Genomic DNA, 23,185 nt, shown 5'->3' with positions numbered 1-23,185 from the left:
TGTCTGGCCTGTATTTTCTTTTACAACATGACCAATTTGGAAATGTGTTCTGCATAACTGCACAGGTATAACCTATATCAAATTGCTTGCTATATCAGGAAGGAGTTGGAGAAGGAAGAGAACTTGAAGCTCAAATTTTTAAAATGTAAAAAATTTATTTTTACATGGATTTGAATAAACATCTATCAAAAACACCATCCCCACTTTCCACACCAATAGTACTGAAGATTTCTTAGGAAGGGGCAAAATGTCACAATCTAGCCTTCATGGGATGGGGAGAGGGGCACAGAGAAGCACTGCTACATATGTTTGTATTCTGAAAGTGGTAATGAGAGGTAGGTAACTTTAATGAGCTATGTGACTCCACGCAAGTCAACATACCTCTCTGTGCCTCAACTTCCTCATCAGTAAAATGAAGGGATTGGACTTCTGAGGTCCTTTCCTGTGGTAGATTTGTGATCCCATAATCTTTTTTAATTAAAGCTTTTTATTTTCAAAATATACACATGGATAATTTTCAACATTTACCCTTACAAAATCTTGTGTTTTAATTTTTTCCTCTCCCTTCCCTCCACCCTGTTCCCTAGGTGGCGAATAATCCAATATATGTTAAATATGTGCAGTTCTTCTATACATATTTTCACAAATATCTTGCTGTGTAAGAAAAATCAGATCAAAATTTAAAAAAAGGAAAAAAGGAAAAAATGCAAGCAAACAACAAAAAGAGTGAAAATGCTGTATTGTGAACCACACTCAGTTCCCACCTTTCTCTCTCTGGGTGCAGATGGCTCTCTTCATCACAAGACTGTTGGAACTGGCCTGGATCATCTCATTGTTGAAGAGAGCCATGACCATCAGAATTGATCATTGCATACTTGTGTTGTTGCCATGTATAACGATCTCCTGGATCTGCTCACTTCACTCAGCATCAGTTCATGTAAATCTCTCCAGGCCTTTCTGAAATCATCCTGCTGTGATCCTATAATCTTATGAATAGGATGGCAGCTCTTTGGACCCAGGGGATGGACAGTTTATACTTCTCTTATCCATACATATCATGCTTCTCCACTATTTATAAGCAAAAAAAGTTGCAAGGCATTTTACTGCTATTATAGATGTGTTTTCATGGCTAGTATAGAATATCAGTAAAATAATTCGCAAATTTAGCTTTTAGTTGGAAGGAAGGGAGAGAACAAACAGGTTTGCCAATGTCTAGGACAAGCATCTTCCTACTCTGCTCCTAACAGTAGAGAATATTAGTTGAATTCTCATTCACATGTCTTGTCAGTCATCTAGGTGACCTGATGGACAGACAGTTTCCTAGCTGTCTATTTCAAATCTCTCCTCTTCCAAGGGAAGGATATTTAGATTTGTTATCAGAAAGCTGGAGTTTGAATCCTTTCTCCATTCCTTATGTGACCTTGGAAAAATCACTCAGGTTCCTCATCTGTAAAAATGGAAATAATAGCAGTGCTTGCCTTATAGGGCTGTTATGTGAAGTGAGCTAATATGCATCAATCACTTTGCAAATCTTAAAGCATTATATAAATCTGAGTTTTCCTCCTCCATATTCTATTATATAGTGCTGTTCAGCTCAACAACTTTTATAACACCTTTATAGCTATTGAAGTAATGAACTAAAATGCTTAGAGTGAACCTGAAATTACATCATTTATTTCTTTTCTATGACTTAGAGATTTATTATTTACTTATTTTTAGCTATTTATTTAGCTAAAAATAAATTTGAGTTCCAAATTCTCTCCCTCCCTCCTATTCCTCCCCTACCTACTGAGAAGGCAAGCAATATAATATCAATTATACATGTGAAATAATGCAAAATATATTTCTATATCATATTAGGAAAAAACAAAAAAGTGAGGAAATGATACTTTATTTGCACTTGAGTTCATTTTTATTTTTGGAGGTAAATAGCATTTTCTTTATCACGAAATCTTTGGAATTATCTTGGGTTAATTGCTTTGATCAGTCTTTCATAGGTGATCATCATTATTACTTGATGTCTCAGTTCTTTTCACTTCACTTTACATAAGTTTATATAGGTCTTGCAATGAAAGTCCCCCACCATCCCAATCATTCCTTCTAGGATAATAGTACTCCATTGCAGTCATATGCTGCAACTTGTCCAATCATTTCCCAATGATTTCCAATTATTTGTCTCGACAAAAAAACTGCCATAAATGTTTTCTACATATAGATCCTCTTAGATATTTCTTTTTCATCTCTTTGGGATATAAATTTAGTAGTGGTCTCACTGGATCAAGGGGAATGCACAGTTTTATAGGACGTTGGGCATAGTTCACTATTCTACCAATTATTCATTCATGTATTCCCTTATCCTCTCCAGTATTTGTCATTTCTTACATGTATGAGATGGTACCTCAGAATTGTTTTCACATTTCTCTAATCTATAGAATTTATAACATTTTCCCACATGACTATAGTTTTGATTTTTTTCTCTAAAAACGGAGTATTTATCGTTGGGAAATCACTCTTATTTGTATAAATTTGACTTTGTTCCCTATATATTTGAGAAATGAAGCCTTTATTAGAAAAACTTGCTGTAAATTTTTAAATGCTATTTCATTATGGATTGTACTTTTTTGGGGGGGAGGGCACAAGGCAATTTGTGTTAAGTGATTTGTCTAGGGTGTTCAGGGTCCAGCCAAATTAAATGTCTGAGGCTGGATTTCAATTCAGGTCCTACTGACTCCAGGCTGGTGCTCTATCCATTGCATCATTTAGCTGTATCTATCTATCATACTTTTAACAAAATGTAGTTTTCCTGATTATCTCTTTTCATTATTTTTCCCATTCTACTTTCCCTTCCTTCCTCTCCTATTGCCATCTTTTTTCCCACCCCTTCATTTTTTTTTTTTTTGAGATTATTCCAACCTAATTGATTCACACCCATCTCCTCTATGTGAACGCCTTTTAACTTCATTAATAATGATAAAGTTCTTAGGAACTGCATGAATCATCTTCCCATATAAGAATATAAAAGTCCTTTATGAGTTCCTTTTGATTTCTCTTTCATTTTTATTTTTTTATACTTCTCTTGAATCTTGCATTTGTCAATTTTTCTATCCAGTTCTGTTTTTTTTCATCTGGAATGCTTGAAAGTCCAATATTTTGTTAAATATCCATTTTTCTCTGAAGGATTATACTCAATTTTGCTGGACAGGTTGTTTTTAATTGCAATTCCAGTTCCTTTGCCTTCCAGGATATCACGTTCTGAGCTCTCTCCTCCTTTAATATGAAAGATACTAAATGTGTGATCTTGTGACTCTATAATATCTGAATTGTTTCTTTCTGGTTGTCTGCAATACTTTTTCCTTGACTTGAGAGCACTAGAATTTGGTTATAACATTTCTGGGAGTTTTCATTTGGGATCTCTTTAAAGAAGTGATCAATAGATTTTTTAAATTTAAGGTTCTAAAATTTTTGAGCAATTTTCCTATAAATTTCCTGAAATATATGAGGTTGTTTTTTTTTGTTTTTTGACAGTGGCTTTCAGGTTGTCCAATTATTCTCAAATTATCTTTCTTTGATCTATTTTCCAGGTTTGTTGTTTTTCCAATGAGACCTTTCATATTTTCTATTTTTTCATTTGTTTGATTTTGTTTTATTGTTTCTTGATGTCTCATATAATCATTAGCTTCTATTTATCCAATTCTAACTTTCAAGAAATTATTTCCTTCAGTGAATTTTTGCCCATCTTGTCATTTGACCAATTCTGCTTTTTAAAGGAATTCTTCAGTGAATTGTTGATTTTTTTTAAATCAAGAGTCCAGTTCTTTTTTTTTTAAGGTGTTATTTTCTTCAGCATTTTTATGTGCCTCTTTTACCAAGCTTTTAACTCTCTTTTTATTATTTTCTTATGCCACTCTTTCTTTTTTCTAGCTTTTCCTTTGCCTATCTTTTAACTTTTCTAGGAATTCTTGCTGGGCTTGAGTATTTCTTTGAAGCTCTTGTTTGTAGCTGTTTTCACATGTTTTCTTCTGATTTTGTATCTTGGTCTTCCCTGAAACCATATTAGTTTTTATGGCCAAATTCTTTTTGTTTCTCATTTTCCTAGCTTATTTCTTAACTTTAAATTTTACATTAAAATTGGACTATAAATGATTAGATGCCTATCAATAGGAACATGGTTGAATAAGTTATGGTACATGAAGGTAATGAAATATTATTGTTCTATAAAAATGATGAACAAGTTGATTTCTGAAAGGTCTGGAAAGATTTGCATGAACCGATGCTGAGAGAAACAAGCAGAACCAGGAATACATTGTACACAATAATAGCAAGAATGTGTGATGATCATCTATGAGAGATTTGCTTCTTCTTAGAGGTTCAGTGATCCAAGGCAATCCCAATAAACTTTGGACAGAAATGCCATCTGCATCCAGAAATATAACTATGGAGATTGAATGTAAATCAATACATATAGGTTCACTTCTTTTTTCTGTTTTTTTTCCCCCTCTAAACCATGGTAGAGAAAAACCTTTTGTTCCGAATTTTCTTTCTCAACATGATTCATAAAGAAACGTGTAATAAAAGAGTTTATACACATATATATGCGACACAAGCACTAGTACTGCTCTTGGTCCTGGAACTATGGCTAGGACTCCTGTTCCCTTGTTCCTAACCACAGACCCTCCTCTCCACTGTGGAACTGCATTGCTAACTAGTGCCAACTGCTCCCAGTGCCAGCAAAAGTTCCCCTGTTATACTTTCTGACGAGTTGTCTGACCCCTTTACCATCTCTGGGATGAGAGCTCTCAAAGCTGCTGCTATGGCTGAACACTCTGGGTCTCCTGAGGACCTTTGAAAATTTTTTAGACTGAAAAAATGTCATTTTGTTGGGGTGGCCACTCAAAAGTTTCATGTGAGGTATTTTACAGTTGTTTGGAGAGTTCAGCTGGGTTGCTGTCTCTAATCTGCTTTGTTAGCTCTGCTCCTTCACCCAAGACCCTTGTTATATTTATTTTTTGTAATTGCTATTAGGGTTTGGACCATTTAATTCTTTGACTAAGGTGAGGGTAAATGCTGAATTAAGTGCTTAAGGCTGATTCTGAGGTCTGAAAACATTGTGATACTAAGAGAAAATAAACATATCTGAAGTGATACAAATGCTAGTCCATCTAGGACCAATTTTGAATTCATATTTCATTTGAAAATTCTAAGTGATGTTTTCCTGCCATATTACCATAGGAGGGTTTTTAGGCAGAGTGATATATGTTTTTATTTCAATCGACCTCCATGGATTATTCATTTCTAATTGATTGATTTCAGTTGGGAGTTGTCTTAACTCTTTGCCTTGTGAAAAGACTAGTCATGAATGGAGTAGAACTTATTCTGTAGTTAAAGTGTTCATCTGTTTTGGTATTGATAAATAAATGCTATAGAAAAGGAAATGAGTATCCTTCTGGAATAGTGTGTGTGTATGTGTGTGTGTGTTGGGAAGAGGGAGATTTGAAAGCAAGAATATTAGAAGCAGCTTTAGTACAGCAGTTCTTTCCATTAATTCAACAAACTTTTTGTAAATTGATTCTGTTGGGGCTCTGTGCTTGGGATACTTTGCCAGTCTTTAAGGGGTTTACATCACCATTCCTTGGTATCTCACCCATAAAGTAGGATCAAGAAAGAGAGCATACTGTGATCCTCATGTGAAATAGGACTTTTACAGATAGTTATGTAAATGAGAATTTTAATTTTGAATAAGAAATGAGATAAAAGGCACCAGCAGAATGGACTAGAAACCAGAATCCAACAACTTGTTGTGTATGAGACACAAATGAAAGAGAAAACCACACACAGAGTTAAAGAGCTGGGGCTTTAGTCGAAATTAAAGATAGCAATCATGACCTTAGACAGAGCAAAAGCAAAAGGAGATCTATTTAAAAAGAGATAATTAAGAAAACTACCATACAGATAGGGAATGTGGTTGGCAGAGCTTAAGTGATTTATTTGCCATGTTCACACTACTAATACATGCCAGAGATGGGAACCCACATGTCTTTACCAAATTCCAGTATACTACAGGGGCAAATCTTAGGTGACTCATATGAGGAACAAGCTTCTAGGACAGTCTCAGCCAGATATCTCTCTTTGCAGCACAGATGTTGGAGTAAAGTTAGTCTCCTTTTCTGATCCTCTCATGGCTCTTGAGATATACACTTTTCTGGATGAAAAGATTTTGTATCTTGGACCCCTGAGTACATGGAAACTGACAAAAATGCACATTCTACTCATTGGAAGACAGAAATTCTTAAATCCATACAACAATTCTTAGTTAAATTGGTTCATTTAATAATGCAGTTATTCTTGAGATTGCATCTTTACCTAACTCATAATATTGACAGAGTGAAAGTAATTTTATGGCACGAGTTGCAAGGTAGGAAGGTGTCTTCAATTTATACCAATTCTCAATGCTGGGAAAATTAACACAGATCTCAATTTTGCTCAACAAACGTCGAATCTTTATGATTAGTGCAAGCAGAAAAAGGTCCTCATCAGTGAAATATCTGAGCTTGGGCATCTCTTCATATATCCGTACCTTTTTAGAGGAAAAAGACAGTGAATGGTCAAAAAGGATGATGTTGAAAGGAGACAAAGTACCTACCATTATGACTGAGTCACAGATGTGATTTAGAAAAGCATTCTTCACATTGTAAGGACTTTATGTTATTGTCTAGGAGTAAGTTTAGTAGTACCAAATCAAATGAGTTAATATTTATAAAAATGGCACACAACAGGCTCTGTTTATTCCCTTCCCCTTTTCTACCATTATTCTCCTCTGTGCTTGAAATAAGCTTAAGTTGAAAGTCCACAAAGAAGACAATTATATTGGAAGCGAGGGTAGTAAACACAATTTCAGAAGGATAGATTACAAATTTTTAGTAACAGCAAAAAAAAAAAAAAAAAGTTTTTTTCCCTTCTACCACTAAAATATTGTCCTTGAATATATATATATATATATATATATATATATATATATATATATATATATATATAGATATAGATATAGATATAGATATAGATAGATAGATAGATAGATATATAGATATCTATATATCTTTTTAGGAGCTTTTTTAAAAATAGGAAGCTTATATTTTATGAAGAATGTATTATTTGTCAAAACTTTTCCAGGAAACACATGCACAATCAATACACACATACACATTTTAGTTTAGATGAGTGATTATAATTGCTTTGATGCACTATCCCAGAGGTAGCTTCTTTTGCCTTGGCACTAGTCCTGCATTTTATGACATGGGAGGAGTGAGAGATGAAGGGAGTTGTCTGAGGTCACACACCTGTCTATAACTGGGCCTGACCTTCTTAATTCCAAGATCAACTCTTAGCTCCTATGGCATGTTGACTCCCTGGCATAAGAATGGGCAGTTTGGGCTTTTATAGGAGCTATGGAAAGAAATCTGATGGACTAGTAAGATTTTTACAGATGAGGAAACAAAAGTCTATGTCAAGTGATTTTTTTTTCCCCTCAAATTAGGGGCAAGGCTGAGAATGAAAATAAGGGTTCCTGATTCCATCCGCTTGTTTTTGAGTTGCTTCAGTCATATCTTATTCTTCACGATCTCACTTGAGTTTTCTTGGCAAAGATGCTGGAGTGGTTTGCTATTCCCTTCTGCACCTCATTTTTACAGATGAGGAAACTGAGACAAACAGGGTTAAGTGACTTGCCCAGGGTCACACAGCTAGTAGATATCTAAGGCTGGATTTGAATTCAGGTCTTTCTGACTCCAGACCCAGCACTCTATATTCACTGTACCACTGAGTTACTCTTTCCATTCACTTACTTCATGCTAATAATAATAATAATATAAAAAATGTAAACTCAGCATCTCTATATATTGAACTAAAACACCATGGGGTGCCTCAAGCAATCACCTTATTTTTCTTCCCATGTGACCTCTTCTTTCAAATGGGAAGACAATGTATTATGTCACAAGGAGGGAGACCCTAAGGTTTTCTTTACCTGGGGCTTTGGAAAGCCAAACTGAGACCAGTTGGGAACAGCAGGCATGCCATCTGGGTTTAATGAAAGGCATTATGAGAAAACTAAACACTGAAATAATTATGAGGCTCGTTTAGTCTAATATGAAATTCTTGCTCTGGATTTATTTCCTTGAATTCTAATATTGTGAGTCCAGTGCTTAATGAATTCAATTCAAAAAGCATTTATAGGTGCAAGACACTGGGCATACATGGTTTATTTAAAAAGTTGTAATAAACGTTCCATGTTCTCAGAAATATCCTACTTGATCTGATTTTTCTTGTGCAACAAGATAATTGTATAAATATTTACATATATTGGATCTAACATGTATTTCAACATATTTAACATGTATGGGAGTACCTGCCAGCTAGGGGAGGGGGAAGGGAGAAGGAGAAAATTTGGAACAAAAGGTTATGCAATGGTTAATGTTGGAAAAATTGCAAAAATGCAACACCCCTTGATCTGGACGAGTTTATATTCTGAGGACTACACTATAAACACAGATTAAATACCAAACATGTTTAAAGTAAATACAGTTGGTGGAACTGTGAACTGATCCAACCATTTTGGAGAATAATCTGGAATTTTGCCCAAATAGTTATTATATACATATTTCTCTGCGTGGGGTAAAGTGGGAGAGAGAAAAATAAAAATAAAATGTGAATGGCAGAGAACAACAACAAAAAAAAAAAAAAAACACAGAAGGAAGTGCAGAAAAGTAGGGTATTTTTTTTTTTGATTTGTAACAGCTCTTTATTTCTGAACTAAAAATCATAAATTCAAGTCTTGGCACCAGATCTGTTCCATTTCTTAACTATCTATAGATATACAACCCTTTAAATCCTGCTTTTCTGCATTAGCTCAATATTGTGCTCACTCTCAAAACTCAAGAGAATAATGTCATAAATCAAAGGAATAGTATGCCCACATTGTACTCTGCTGATGGCCAATGCTCCAAGAAAAAATATATAACCTATCTTGGTCCCACATTTTTCATAATACAAAACAATGAGGTAAACTCAAAGTTGGAAGCAAAACTCAGGCACCTGTTCCTCTCAGTTTTCCAGGAACATTTCTTGGGCTCACATTTATCTAAAGTTGCAAGGGACCTCAAAAATCATTTAGCACATCTCATTTTTTCTTTTTTTTTAATTTTTAATTTTTATTTATTAAAGCTTTTTATTTACAAAGCACAGGCATGGGTACTTTTTCTAACATTAACTCTTGCATAACCTTTTGTTCCCAAATTTTCCCCTCTTTCCCTCCACCCCCGCCCCTAGCTGGCAGGTAATCCAATACATGTTAAATATGTTGAAATACATATTAGATTCAATATATATATATATGCATATATATATATATATACACATATTTATACAGTTATCTTGTTGCACAAGAAAAATCAGATCATGTAGGATATTTCTGAGAACATGGAATGTTTATTACAACTTTTTAAGTAAACCGTGTGAAATGAAGGGTTCCATATTGAATCCTCTTTTTGTGTTATGCTATGTAGATGGAAATGCCTTTTTTTCCATCTTGCATGTAAGTTGAAAATGAATTAAAATTTTAAAAATAAGTCATTTTGAAGTGGGAAAGAGCTTGTTTAGACATTTTCAGTCATTTGTGATCTCATTTGGTGTTTCCTTAGCCAAGATACTAGAGTGGTTTGCCATTTCCTTCTCCAGCTCATTTTACAGAGGAGGAAACTGAGGCAAACAGGATTAAGTGACTTGCTCAAAGTCGCATGACTATTAAGTATCTGATGCCAGATTTGAATTAATGAAGATGAGTGCTCTTGATTTCAGACTGTACCCTCTATCCACTGTGCCACAATGCTGCCAACCAAAGCTTCTTGTAGATGGGCTGAACTCTGAAGGAGGCTAGGAACTCTGAAAAAGAGGCAGAGGTGAGGAAATAGGATTCTAGGCATGGAGTGGGGCAGCCCGGGAGAAAAGACCTGTGAGAGTCAGCACAGGGGATGAAGAATGCACAATTGTGCAGTTGTACCAAGAAAGAAGCTGGCAGTGTAAAGTTAGAGTCAGATGATAAAGGTTAAGTGGAAACATTTCTACTGAATCTGAGGAGTGATGGGGTAAATTTGGGGACTACGTGGAGGTTGAGTTGGATTAATCAATAACACTATCCTCTAGATAAATAATGACAAAATCTTTGCTGAGAGAACTGGTCCCCTTTATGTACTAGAAGGTCTAACCCAAGGGTCAGCAGACTACACTCAAGGTTAAATGAGCTATTCCCTTGTTTTTGTATAGCCCACATAGTTTTAAAAATATAAAAAAAAAAAAAAAACCTACTTAGCCAGCCAGGGTGTCGTTTGCCCATCTAGCTATGTCAACATCTACATAAAGCTTTTTCTGATTTTTCCAGCTGCTGGTGCCTTGTGACCCCTTCCATGTGTCTTTATTTTGGTTATACTTCTAAAGTACATGTTGCCTCAGGCTTGAAATTGTTTCACTTTTAATTTTGTGTCCCCAGTGCCTTGCATCATGCCTGGGATCCAGGAGGCGCCTCACAAATGCTTGTTGATTAGCTCATCAATTGAATTTTAAAAACATACTAACCTGCAGCTTGATTCCTACATTCATTCTTGCCTGTTGCCCCTGTGCTAGAAAAGAGATAATAATCTTGTCTTGATCTAATATCCGGACACCCACATAATTGTTTAAAGACAGAAATATTGGTTTAAATGAAACGAGGGGCAATGAAGTCATGGTACTAGACCACTTCCAAATCCTCACTCGGTTGCCTTCTGGATCTGAAAATTGCCCTCCCAAGAGGTTGGTGTTTATCCTAAAAAAAAAAAAAAGAAAGAAAAAAGAAAGAAAGAAAAAAATAAGCATTTTTAAAGGCCTTTAAGAATTTTAAGATTTCCAAAGCCTTTGCCTCTTAAGAGGCCATGTGGTTAAGGTGGTACAATCAGCATTTTGCCCATTTTACAGGGGGGGAAGCTCCAAGAGGTTAAGTAAATGGCTCATAGGTATAAGAGCCAGAATTCACGCTCAGGTTTTGGGATTCAAGGGCTAGTATTCTTTCTATTTAATTATGGTCTCTGCTTTTTCAAAGTAAAGAACAATTTAGGCTAGCCAAAGGATGCAAGTCAGTTGTGAGGAGAAAAAGGCTTGAGGTCTCAGATCCAAAGAGCACTCCAGTATCTTTGGTGAGAAAACCCCAAATGGGGTCACAGAATCAGACATGAGTGAACAACAATAACTGTATTAGCGTTGAAAGCTAACATTTATATAAAGATTTAAGGCACAAATTTGAAGACCATCTGCCAGGGTTGTTTTAGAAGGCTGCTTGTACTAGGGAAGGGAAAGAACTTCAAGGGCTTCCAAGTCCGAACTTCTTTTTTTAGTTTTTTAGATTTAATTTTTGTCTTTCTCATTTACATAACACTCATTTCTGCTTCACTTATTCTTATCAACCCACCCAAATTTCTTGCAATAGAAAAAAATCAGTAAAATCAAATCAGCTGCTGCAGTAATCAGATCTGACAGTATGACTTCTGCTTCCCATTCTACATCCATGGTACCATGTCCACGGAACCTCAAAGTTTCTGATTCCATGAGCTATGAGCATGGAGTACTTCTGTGTTTTGTTGTTTGTTTTAGTGTTGCTTGAGTAATCTGCTATCATATAATCAGGGCTGAACTCCCAAAACTTTATTTTTCCTTTCCACATTCTCCCAACAATAACTTTGATTTTTTTTATCCTACGTATATTTTATTTGTATATAGTTGTTTACATGTGATCTCTCCCATTAGACTGTGGAACACTTGACATCAAAGCCAGTCTTTAGGTTTCCTTTGTATTCCTAATTTTTTTATCAATAGTATTTTTCCAAATACATGCAAAGATAGTCTTCAATATTCACTTCCAACATAATTTTTAAAATTTGACAATGAGATTATATTTTATAACTTGTAAAACTTTTTAATACTCCTGATTATATGACTATCAATTTTAGATTCCTTTTGTGATCTGCTTCCTCTTAACAAACAAAAAAAATTCCTTTTGATGCAAAAACAAAAACACAACACCAAAATCCTGTCAAGAATAACTGGTAGCTAAGACTTACCTAAGAATTTAAGGTTCTAAGACCTCCGCATATATTATCTCATTTGATCTCACAATGAGACTGTGAAATAGGTACTATGATTATCATGATGGAGATATGAAAGCTGAGTCTGAGAGGGATTTAATGACTTGCTCAGAATAATACAGCTGGCAGTTACCTGAGTTAAGATTCAAATTCAGGTCTTCTTGACTAACTCCAGTGCTTTATTTACTGCACTTATCCCCTTGGAAGCAAAACAAATCCCCTTGGAAACAAAAAAAATTTGGATTTGGAAGCCCTTCTAACCCCTTCTCTTCTCGAGTGCAAGCAGTTTCTAAAACATCCCTGGCAGATGGTCTTCAAACCAGTGCCTTAAATCTTTATTTATACATGTTAGCTTTCAGTGTTAATACAGTTATTGTTATTGTTATTTACTTGTGTCTGACTCTTCTCTCCAGAAGCTTAATTCATTTGGATTGGAATCTAAATTTTGCTCCATAATCCTGAATGAAATAGGGATTTCCCAGGAAATGTTAGCTTTCAGTGCTAATACAGAGTTACTGTTATTGTTATTCCCTTGTGTCTGACTCTTCTCTCCAGAAGCTTAAATTCATTAGGATTAGAATCTAAATTTTGCTCCATAATCCTAGTGAAATAGAGAGTTCCCAGGAACTCTCAGGGATGTCCCTCAATGTGGTGTATCAGTTGACAAATTAACACGGAAGCAAGGAGTCCTCAGAAAACATACCAAATGTTTCCATTGGGATAGTAACAGGTCATTTTGCCACTGGAATCAAATACTGCCCTAATTGCAGGTTTATTTGCTGTATCTTCTTGGATCACACAAATGAGACCTTTTAATCTGTTGGCCATGACGATTGCTGCTAAATTTCCCGAGGGGTAGCTGGGATCAGATAAGGATAACCGAGTTACTAAAAGATTAACCACCTTCTTCCCCAACGACCCCAACTCCATTCCAGCAGAACAATCTACTAGACCGTTGCATGAGTCCCATGAACAAGATTTGGTCCTTTCCTGTGGCTGGTCTTCCCAACTCTCCACATTCTATTTCATCCGTTCAGTTACCAAAATGGTGTTCTCCAAAGTAATGATTGTGTCACCCTCTAATCAATAAACTTCAATCACTACTTATGATCTCCAGGATCAAATACCAGCCTTCTGGTACTTAAAAGTCTTTTATAACAGGGCCCCTTCCCAGGCAGCTGGGTGGCTGGGACTCTGAACCCAGAGGCAGGAAGACCTGAGTTCAAATTCCTTCCTTACTAGCTCCATGACTCTGAGCACATCACTTAAACTCAGTTTCTTCATCTGTAAAATGGGGATAATAAAAAATACCTCCCTTCCAAGGAGAAAATAAAATGGAAAATTATATGTAAAATGTTGTGCAAACCTTAAAGCACTATAAAAATGCTATTTATTTATTATTTTTAAATCTTTCCAGTCTTTTTTTAAAAATTCTTTTTACTCCCCTTTATGTCCTTCACATACATGACTCTATCTTCCAATTCTGTGATTTTATGCAAGTAGTCCCCTCTGCATGAAGAGCGCTCTCTCTCCATCTCCATCTCTTAGTTCCCCTGGCTTTCTTTGAGGTTCAGCTCATGTTCTGCCTTCTACAGGAGGCCTTTGCTTCCTCTCCTCCCTCTCTACTCACTGCCAGTGTCTTCATCCATATCTACCTCTATAGCCACACATTTTATGGATGTATATTCTATAGATATTCACGTGTGTGTATATATGTACAGCTATAACATATCTACAGTGTGTATATGCATGCATATATAATATACACACATATTTAAGATATATACATGTATATGTATATATATATATATGTACACACATAATTACAGAGTTGTTTCCATGTTTTTTTCTCTCATTAGAATGTGAGCATCTTGAAGACAAGGGACACTATTTTTGCTCCTCTGCTTGGCACATAGAAAGCACTTAATAAATACATGTTGACTGACTAAAAGAAACATTTAAATTGATGAGATCACAGGTCCCTTGTACATGACTCTAGTTGATAACAGTAAATTATCTAAGGAGTTTCTCTGAATCAGAGTTGATATGAACATATTACAGAATTACCTTCAGATACAGGTCTCCAAAAAGATAAAGAGTTGGAATCAGAGACAGAGTAATAATTAACTACACTATATAATCATATTGTATTATACAATTAAGTATGATTAATAATAATAAGTTAAAAATCAGTCTTTCTGACAATCTGTCACTGGAGTTAGGCTAAGGTTAAAAAAAAAAAAAAAGATCTTTTCAATGATTCTGGATAGGAAATACCATGTCCTTGGAGGAGAATTTACAGAAAGTCTTCATATTTTAGAAAGCTTTGTTTACTTTCTTTTTTTCTCTTATGAAGAATATTCTGGCTCATCAAATGAGAGGAATCGTGGTGATAATAAATTCATATTTCCCCCAAAGGCATCATGAAGAAACAATGAGGTGAACAATTATACACAGCAGAAAGGATACAATATTTGGGCTGTGCCATCTGGAAACATGGTCAGGAACTTTCCTCCTTCTTTGTAGTACTTTTCCAGGAAGTCATTTTCTATTTTCTGTGTGCCAATGGTAAGGAAAGGGTATTTAGCTCTCCATGGCTGTGGAGAACACACTTACCAAACAAAGGCTACAGATAGCAAGGTTTTCCTGATCCTGTCATTAAATGCAAAGCTTCAGTTCTTCAATTCTTTCTCCCTGTCACTAAAAGCAAATCTTAGTGATTAGTGAGTCTATGGACATTAAAAATACTCCATAAATAATTCACAAATAGCAACTAGGAAGTCTAGTCAGGTCACAAATTGAGTTAGAATGGATCTTTGAGACCATATACTCAAATAAGAACCCTTTTATAACGTAGCTAACTAGCTTTTACAAACATTCTCAAGGAGGAGAGAGAGTTCCCAGGAAAACCCTATGAGAAGTAAAATTGTAAAGTTTAGTTTTCACAGCTGAAAAGTTTCACTCCCATAACCTCCCTCTGTAGCCATGGTTGAAAAGAATGGGATATGTTTTAGGGTCAGTATAACCTGACTGAAGAGATTAAAGAATGTCTTAAATCATCAGAAGTAACAGCAGGGGTTGGTTGAGTGTAAATGACCTGGGTTTATAAGCCTAGGCAAGCACATTTTTTAAATGAGCATGCTTATATTAACTTCTTAAGGAGGAAAACAACCACCATTTTTGAACATATGATGATGTGGCAAGGGGAAGGGAGAACATGGAGACATATCAAGGAGTGCATGTAATGGGAATATCATGCAACATTAGAGTTTGGAAGGGTCTCCTCCTAATAAAATTCTGAGGAAGGGATGAGGAGGCAGGGAAAGATTCTGGAATATAACTGCTGGTTCTGACTTGTGCAAATTGTGTTTGTGCTCCCTCAAAGGAGTATGGCGCCTGCTTCTTGCAAGAAACATATAAATTGTTCTCTATTTCCAGGCTCTCTCTTCTGCAAACCGTCTTTCACTCTGTTGCCAAAATCAAATTCAGGCATAGTAATCTGACCAGGTAATTTCCTCCCCGGGAAGTCTTACTGCTACTAGCCTGAAGTATTATCTACTTAGCCTAAAACTTAAAGCATCTTACAGTGTGGCTCCCAACTTCATTTCTAGAATTCTCTTCCCATATTTCAGCTTAGCCTTAGGATCTTAACATGGTCTGTTCCTTATCCCTAACATATTTTTCTTTATCCTCATTTATTTTTTCCTTCCATCAAAATTTAATACAAATGTTCCATCTGACACGAAATCTTTCTGATCTCCCCACTTATTTGTGCTTGCTCCCTTCTCAAATTACCTTGTATTTATTTATATCTGTATAAATTAGGTCCAGGAGAGTGCTGGTAAATGCTTAACAACCAATTCTTTGGGGAAAAATATACTCATAAGTTTCATCTGCATTGTTAACATTGCTTCCCCTTTCCCCTAAATGGCTCTCTAAAGTCCTTCTAGCCGATTAACAAAAATAATTAACAAAGTCCTGATTTGTAGCTTGCTGATTTTTGAGGTATAGGGCTCACACTGAAAATTTAACAATTAACTTTGGAGAAGGGTATGAGCTGGTTCCAGCACATTCTTCCTTGTTCTATAAGAAAGGATGAACAGGCTGATTTCAGAAAAGCCTGGAAAGATTAACATGAATTGATGCTGAGTGGAGTGAGTGGAACTAGAAAAAAACATCGTATACAGTAACAGCAAGATAAGGTGATGATAAACTATGATAGACTTAGCTCTTCTCAGCAATATATTGATTCAAAACAATTCTAAGAGACTTGGAATGGAAAATGCCATGTGCAGGGATGATTCATTAGAATAGATTTAGCTATTCTCAGAAATATATTGATCCAAGACAATTCCAATAGATTTGGAATGGAAAATGTCATCTGAAGCTAGAGGGAGACCCATGGAGACTGAATACAGATCAAAGCATAATATTTTTACCTTTTTTGGGGGGGTTGCTTTTTTCTTCATGGTTTTTTCCCTTTTGTTTTGATTTTTCTTTTCACAACATGACAAATATGGAAATATGTTTAAAATGATTGTACACTCTATATCAGATTGTTTGCTGTCTTGGAGAGAAGGAGGTAAGGGAGGGAGGGAAATATTTGGAATTCGAAATCTTATAAAAATGAATGCTAAAAACTATCTTTACATGCTATTAGAAAAATAAACTACTATGGAGGAAAAATGATTGCTAAAAATTGTCAACATGTATTTGGAAAGAACATAAGATACTATTTTAAAAAAAAAAAAAAGACATGTAGACAAATAATAGTTTATCTATAAAAAAAATCTGGGTTTTTCATTTGATTATTCCAAGCTCAGCATGTGCTATGGAGCTATGAGGATGGTATAGCTAGCAAAAAAGGCAAGTTCTAGCTGCCCTTTTTGGAAGGAACACTGATTAGCTAGAACATATCTAAAGGACAGTTTCCAAGATGTTGAAGGAACATGACACTATGCAATATGGTGGTGAATGGTTGAGCCAATGGGGCTCTATCTTGGAGAAGAGAAGACTATGGGCAGGGGACAGGATTGTAGTCTTCAAGTGTTTTAAGGATTGCTGTGTATTAGAAAGAATTGTTCTGATTGTTCCTGGAGGACAGAATTAAATTCACAAGTTACAAATTATAGACAGGCAGATTTTAGATCAACATGAGGAAAAACTTCATAAGAAATTAGTGCTGTTCCAACATGGAATAAGTTACTTTATAAGACCATGAGTTCTTTATCATTGAAACCTTCAGAAAAAAAAAAGGCAAATGATCACTTCTTAGGAATTTTGTAGACAGCACTGATGATTTGGTTAGCAGTTGGTTGAAATGATCTGTGAAGCCCTTTCAACTCTTGTCTCCAACTGGATATTTGTCTACAATTCTATGATCACATCACACTATCTCATTCTTGATAAGGTTTAAATAAATGCTTAATATGAGTTATAGAAATAAAAACTAAATAAAAACTGACAGAAAAAAATTACCTTCAAACAAGGTAGTGTCCAAATATCACCACTGTCAATAGAAAAGACACCTTGATCCTCGATTGAATCACTTAAGTTTTCGTCATGCAGTATTTTTATTGAGGGGTGCCGGGCAAGTTGATATGTTACTGTCCTAGTTTGCTTTATGTTGACTAAAAAAAGAAGCACATGTGAATGCTTAGAAAAATTCTAATATGCAACTCAATACTTTTTCAGAAACTGTCACATAATGTATTAGTTTAATTTTGTATTACAACTTTACAACATTTATTCTTCAGATAATTTTATGGATTTTTTTATTTAAGAAAAGAAAGAAAGAAAGAGTATGAGACCTACCTTATCTACAATCTAATACATTAAACTCTCAATTATGTGGGGTTTTCCCCCTGGCACTGTATTTTTAGGAGAATGAGACAAATTGAAGAAAAGCAAATTCATTTACCAGATCTAGTTGGTTTAAATTTGTTTTTCGTGGTCAATTTTCATTGAATCCAGTCTCTTTAATATTATACAATTAGAATGTATATTCCAAAGGTTGGAATTGACCAGTTTCAGTGACCAGTTCCTGAGATTGGTCAATAGGGCTCCCAACTAACAAGGAAAGATTCAACTGTATTCAAAGGACTGCCCTTAACAAGTATCCAAAAACCAACTTAGAAGAGTTTTTCAATTAGAGTTGAAATATAAAGGGTTTCTAATGAGTTAGAATGTCTAAGTAAATAGAACACTCCATTGCTTCAGCATGCAATTAGCTGGTCTTTTGCCCTTAATTAGCTTTGTGTGTGATCTCTTTAATGTAGGGACTGCTTGCCCCTATCCAGACGACCTCATCCCATGTGATTTTTATCCATGTCTTCCCATAGCTCCTGACCAAAGAAGCTTCCAACTATGCTGAAGATTTTCTCCTAGCATGTTTCTATTTTAAAGTCAACAACAAAGAAGTTATTATGCAAAATGCTGACATCAATGGTTCAGGCTTTTTAATTACCTTGGGCTGCCCATTAGCTAGAATAAACTCACCTTCTTCTTGTTCATTTGCCATGAATACAAAGGTTCTGGCCATCTGTCTCTCCTGGATTCTAAAGAAATTAAGGTACATGACTAAGATGCAATTTGTACTTAGATGATGCAGCAGACCTATCCACTTTTTTTTTAATTTTATAATTATAATAAATTTTTTGACAGTACATATGCATGGGTAATTTTTTTTTTACAGCATTATCCCTTGTACTCACTTCTTTTCTGAATTTTCCCCTCCTTCCCTCAACCCCCTCCCCTAGATGACAGGTAATCCCATACATGTTAAATGTGCTACAGTATATCCTAGATACAATATATGTGTGTAAAACCAAATTTCTTGTTGCACACTAAGAATTGGATTCAGAAGGTAAAAGTAACCTGGGTAGAAAGACAAAAATGCAAAAAGTTCACACTCATTTTCCAGTGTTTCTTCCCTGCGTGATTCTGTCCATCATTGACCAACTGGAAGTGAATTAGCTCTTCTCTATGTTGAAGATTTCCACTTCCATCAGAACACATCCTCATACAGTGTTGTTGTTGAAGTGTACAGCGATCTTCTGGTTCTGCTCATTTCACTCAGCATCAGTTGATGTAAGTCTCTCCAAACCTCTCTGTATTCTTCCTGCTGTAGACCTACCCACTTTTGACACCCTAGTGCAATCTATTATAAATTTAATTTGATAGGACCAACCAAGAAGTCTTGCTACTTCCTGAACTCCCTGACAGTAGGGCTTGTCTTATCAATCTCTGTGTCCCAAGGGATATACAGCTCTCTCACTCTCTTTGTATGTATGTATTTATGTATATATGTGCATAGGATAATCAATTTGGATCTGGAAGGATTTATTTATTTATGAGTTCAACCCCTTCATTTTACAAAGAAGGAATCTGAAGCCCAAGAGGGCTTCATATCTGGAATATGCTAAGGATGGGACTTGAAACTTGTTCTCTCTGTGTATCTTGATCAGGCTTTCTATCTATTATACTAGGGTAGATCTCAACAGGAAAATCTGGAATATGTTTCTCCTAAATCAACCATGTCTTGACCTCCAGGGTGATTCTGTAGCCATTAGATGGCCCATCTCTTTCTGAATGAGAAATTCTGTTTCTAAACACCATTGGGTCTTTGTCTTTTGCTGTCTATATCTGAAGAACTTGGCATTTAGGTGCTGGGAGCTACTCCTCAGGATAATTATTATTACCTCTGGATGGTTTTTTCTTTTGCTTTACGCTTCTCCTTTTCAATGCCAAAGGGTGGGTGAGGGTCGATGCAGATTGATTCTGATACTGGATACATACTTTTGATTAGGTTCTTTTCACGGTGAACATATTCAAACAGCTTCCTGAACTCAAGACAACAGAAGAGCTAGAAAACAAAGTTGTATTTCTTAATCAGCAGCTAATTTAAAAACCGATGATCATCCTATAAAATTATAGTTCAAGTAATAGGCACAGAAAATTTTGTATGAAGAGTCACGGCATGGGAGTCAATCAAATAAAGCACTTGGTCTTGCCCTCTGGGAATGTGCATCAAACCAGGAATCAGAAAATCAAGCAACTGGGCTTTGAGATGCTCTGGGCCAAATGAATTCTTTGGGGAGACCAAGGAATGAGCACACTTAGGTCTCTTCCTCAGCCTATTAGTTTAAGACCTTTTGAGAGCTGAAAAGTCTCGAGGATTTTAGACTTGTCATCAGCATCCTAACAACATCTTAGAAACAACTGATGGCAGCATCTTTATTGAGAGCCAAGGACAGACAAAAAGCTAAAGGAAATATCTTGAGAATCACACCAAAAGGTCTTCTAGAAGCTGTGAATTGTGTGTTACATGTGGTCTCTAAGCTTAAGCCTACTTTCCCCTGGGTTCTATGTACTTATGGGAGAATGGGTCACAGAGAGAGCTTTGAGGCAACTATTAAATAACTCTTTCTAAAAGGTAATTAGGTCTGACTAACTAATTGATGTCAACCAATAATCACAGTGTACTGGAAGGAACTTGTGAGCTAACTTGAGTGTTAGAAAAACAATCCCCAACCCCGCAAGGTTATCCTTAGAATCCTGAAATACCATGCAATATGTACAATATCAACTCCACAGGGACTAGATTTATTGGTGTGAATGGGGATTAGGATAGTTGTCTAATACCATGTGTTACACTATAATATTTTGTAAATGTTTCCCTCGTGAAGCTTTGTTTTGTGGGTTTTTTCACACATCTTACATTCTTATAGTTTTCAGCATTAAGGCCGTCATCATCCAGGGAAGGAAATGGTTTCATCTCTCTCCCACAAAACTCACAGCGTGCGGGGTAGTCCTTCTCCCAGTACTGGAAAAAACAAAAATAATCAATGGTTGATAAATACAAGAATATCCAAGAAGAATCATAGAATCATATTACCTTGAACTGGAAGGAATGTTTGAAGTCACATAGTCCAGGTCTCTCATTTGTCAGATGAGAAAACTGAATTCTGGAGAGGACAGGAGGATGGCCCAATACATGGCAGTCAGTGACAAAGTCAGCATTTGAATCTGATTCCAAAATCAGCTCTCTGACCTAGGAGGAGTCTTACAGGTTAACTAATTCAATCTTTTGTTGCCAATGGAACAACATTGGCTCCCTGCTTGGAACTCATTCTACTGCTGACTTGCCCTAAGTTTGGTAGCAAATCAAATTAAGCTTTGGCTCTCTGCCTCCAAATTTAGCATTCTCTCCCCTGAATGACCGGCCTTCTGGGAAGAATGCCCAAAGCTGAAGTTCTGTTTCCTCTCGGTAACTATAAAATCCTCTGGTCAAAAATTGTTCCACTTTTACCAGAACCATTAAAACATACTTACATATATATGTGTATGGCATATATACATATATTTGTTAATTATTTTGGTTTTCTCCAATGCTTTTATAAAAATATATGTAAAATCCCCCCCCCCCCCAGGGTTAAGTGACTTGCCCAGGGTCACACAGCTAGGAAGTATTAAGTGTCTGAGAACAGATTTGAACTCGGGTCCTCCTGAATTCAGGGCTGGTGCTCTATCCACTGCGCCACCTAGCTGCCCCTAAAATATATATATATATTCTTAAATCTAACATAATATATTATACAATATGAAGTAATGAATTATATTGTTAAAAGAAAAATCATCAAATTTTCATAACAAAATTGCCTAACAAATAAGACAATCTAAGGAAAATGAGGCTAAAAGGAGTTTATTATCACATACAAGGCATATGAATTGTAGGGCTGACGCTCCAAGTCCCCTGTTGCCGTTCAGTTGTCCAATTCTTTGTGACCCTATTTGAGGCTTTCTTGGCCAAGTTAGTGGAGTGTTTGCCATTTTCTTCCCCAGATAATTTTGCCTCTCTTTTCTTCTTACATTTTACTATCTTCCATTTACTCCAGAACCAGCAACATTGTCCTCCTTGCTATTTCTTCCATATAATGCTCTAGAATCACTGTAAAATAAGATCTTAATAGCACCTACCCCACAGGGCTGTTATAATGATCAAAGGAAGTAACCTATAACGTCACTTTTCCTGATTCATCCCATCATACCTCTTAAACTTGGATATTGCCCAAGGCTCTGTCCATGGTCCTTTTTTCTTCTTATACTATTTTCCTTGATGACCTCATCAGCTCTCAAGGATTCAACTCTATGTTGATGATTCTCAGTTGTACTTTTGCAGCCCTAACCCTGATCCTATTTTCCGTTTTTACATCACATTTCCACATAGGTAATTACCTATGAGGTATCTAAAACTATGTGTCCCATAGATAAACCCAACATGTCCAAAGCTAACCTCATCTTTCCTTCCCAAATTCTGCTCTCTTCCAAACTTCCCTATTGCTACTGAAGGCACCACCATCCTTCTGTTAACACAGGCTTGCAGTGTAGATGTCATTCCAGACTCGGCATTCTCTTTCAATCATATCTCCAGCATATCCTGTCAATTCCATCCTCAGGACATCCCTGATAGGTATGTCCTCTGCAATCTGATATAGACATCTCTTGGGTACAGGTCCTCATCATCTCTCTCTTGGATTATTTCAATAGCCTTTTGGTCAGTCTTCCTACCTCAGATCTTCTTTAGTCCATGCTCCACTCAGCTGTCAAAGTGATCTTCCTAAGGTGCTGGGCTGACCATGTCCCCCTCCTACTCAATAAACTTCACTGGCTCCTTATTATCCCTAAAATCAAATGAAATTTCCTCTCTCGTATTTTTAAATCTCTTTACAACTGACCTCTCTTTTCTTCTAACATTTTACTATCTTCCATTTACTCCGGAACCAGCAACATTGTCCTCCTTGCTATTTCTTTCATACAATGCTCCATCTCTTGCTATGAACCTTGTCACTCCATATCCCCTGTGCCTAAAATACTCCTCCTTTTTAGTTCTATCTCTTAGTTTCCTAACTCTCAATTAAAATCCACTTCCTTCAAGAGCTCTCTTCTATTTTTCCTCAATAATAATGCCTTCCTTTTGAAATTACCTCCAATTTCCCCTATAAACAACAGAGTTCTGGTAAATA

The 23,185-nt window shown here is 36.0% G+C and overlaps 1 protein-coding gene across 1 annotated transcript in view; it reads right to left on the bottom strand.

Moving 5' to 3' along the window:
* Positions 1-5,957: 5,957 nt before the first annotated feature.
* ERICH6 (glutamate rich 6) overlaps positions 5,958-23,185 on the bottom strand; it is a 37,688-nt gene continuing 20,460 nt past the window's right edge. The window contains exons 8-15 of the mRNA XM_074298337.1: positions 20,881-20,985; positions 19,862-20,025; positions 18,660-18,718; positions 17,640-17,791; positions 14,631-14,716; positions 12,865-13,020; positions 10,621-10,849; positions 5,958-6,574 (exon numbers count right to left, since the gene is read on the bottom strand). Coding sequence (XP_074154438.1) covers positions 6,311-6,574; positions 10,621-10,849; positions 12,865-13,020; positions 14,631-14,716; positions 17,640-17,791; positions 18,660-18,718; positions 19,862-20,025; positions 20,881-20,985 — 1,215 coding nt within the window. The 3' untranslated portion in view covers positions 5,958-6,310. The remainder of the gene's footprint in view (positions 6,575-10,620; positions 10,850-12,864; positions 13,021-14,630; positions 14,717-17,639; positions 17,792-18,659; positions 18,719-19,861; positions 20,026-20,880; positions 20,986-23,185) is intronic.

The sequence above is a fragment of the Sminthopsis crassicaudata genome, chromosome 3, assembly GCF_048593235.1.
Source record: "Sminthopsis crassicaudata isolate SCR6 chromosome 3, ASM4859323v1, whole genome shotgun sequence".
Classification (NCBI taxonomy): domain Eukaryota; kingdom Metazoa; phylum Chordata; class Mammalia; order Dasyuromorphia; family Dasyuridae; genus Sminthopsis; species Sminthopsis crassicaudata.
The sequence above is the reverse complement of the archived record's forward strand: the minus strand, read 5'-3'. Positions and strand labels throughout refer to the sequence as shown.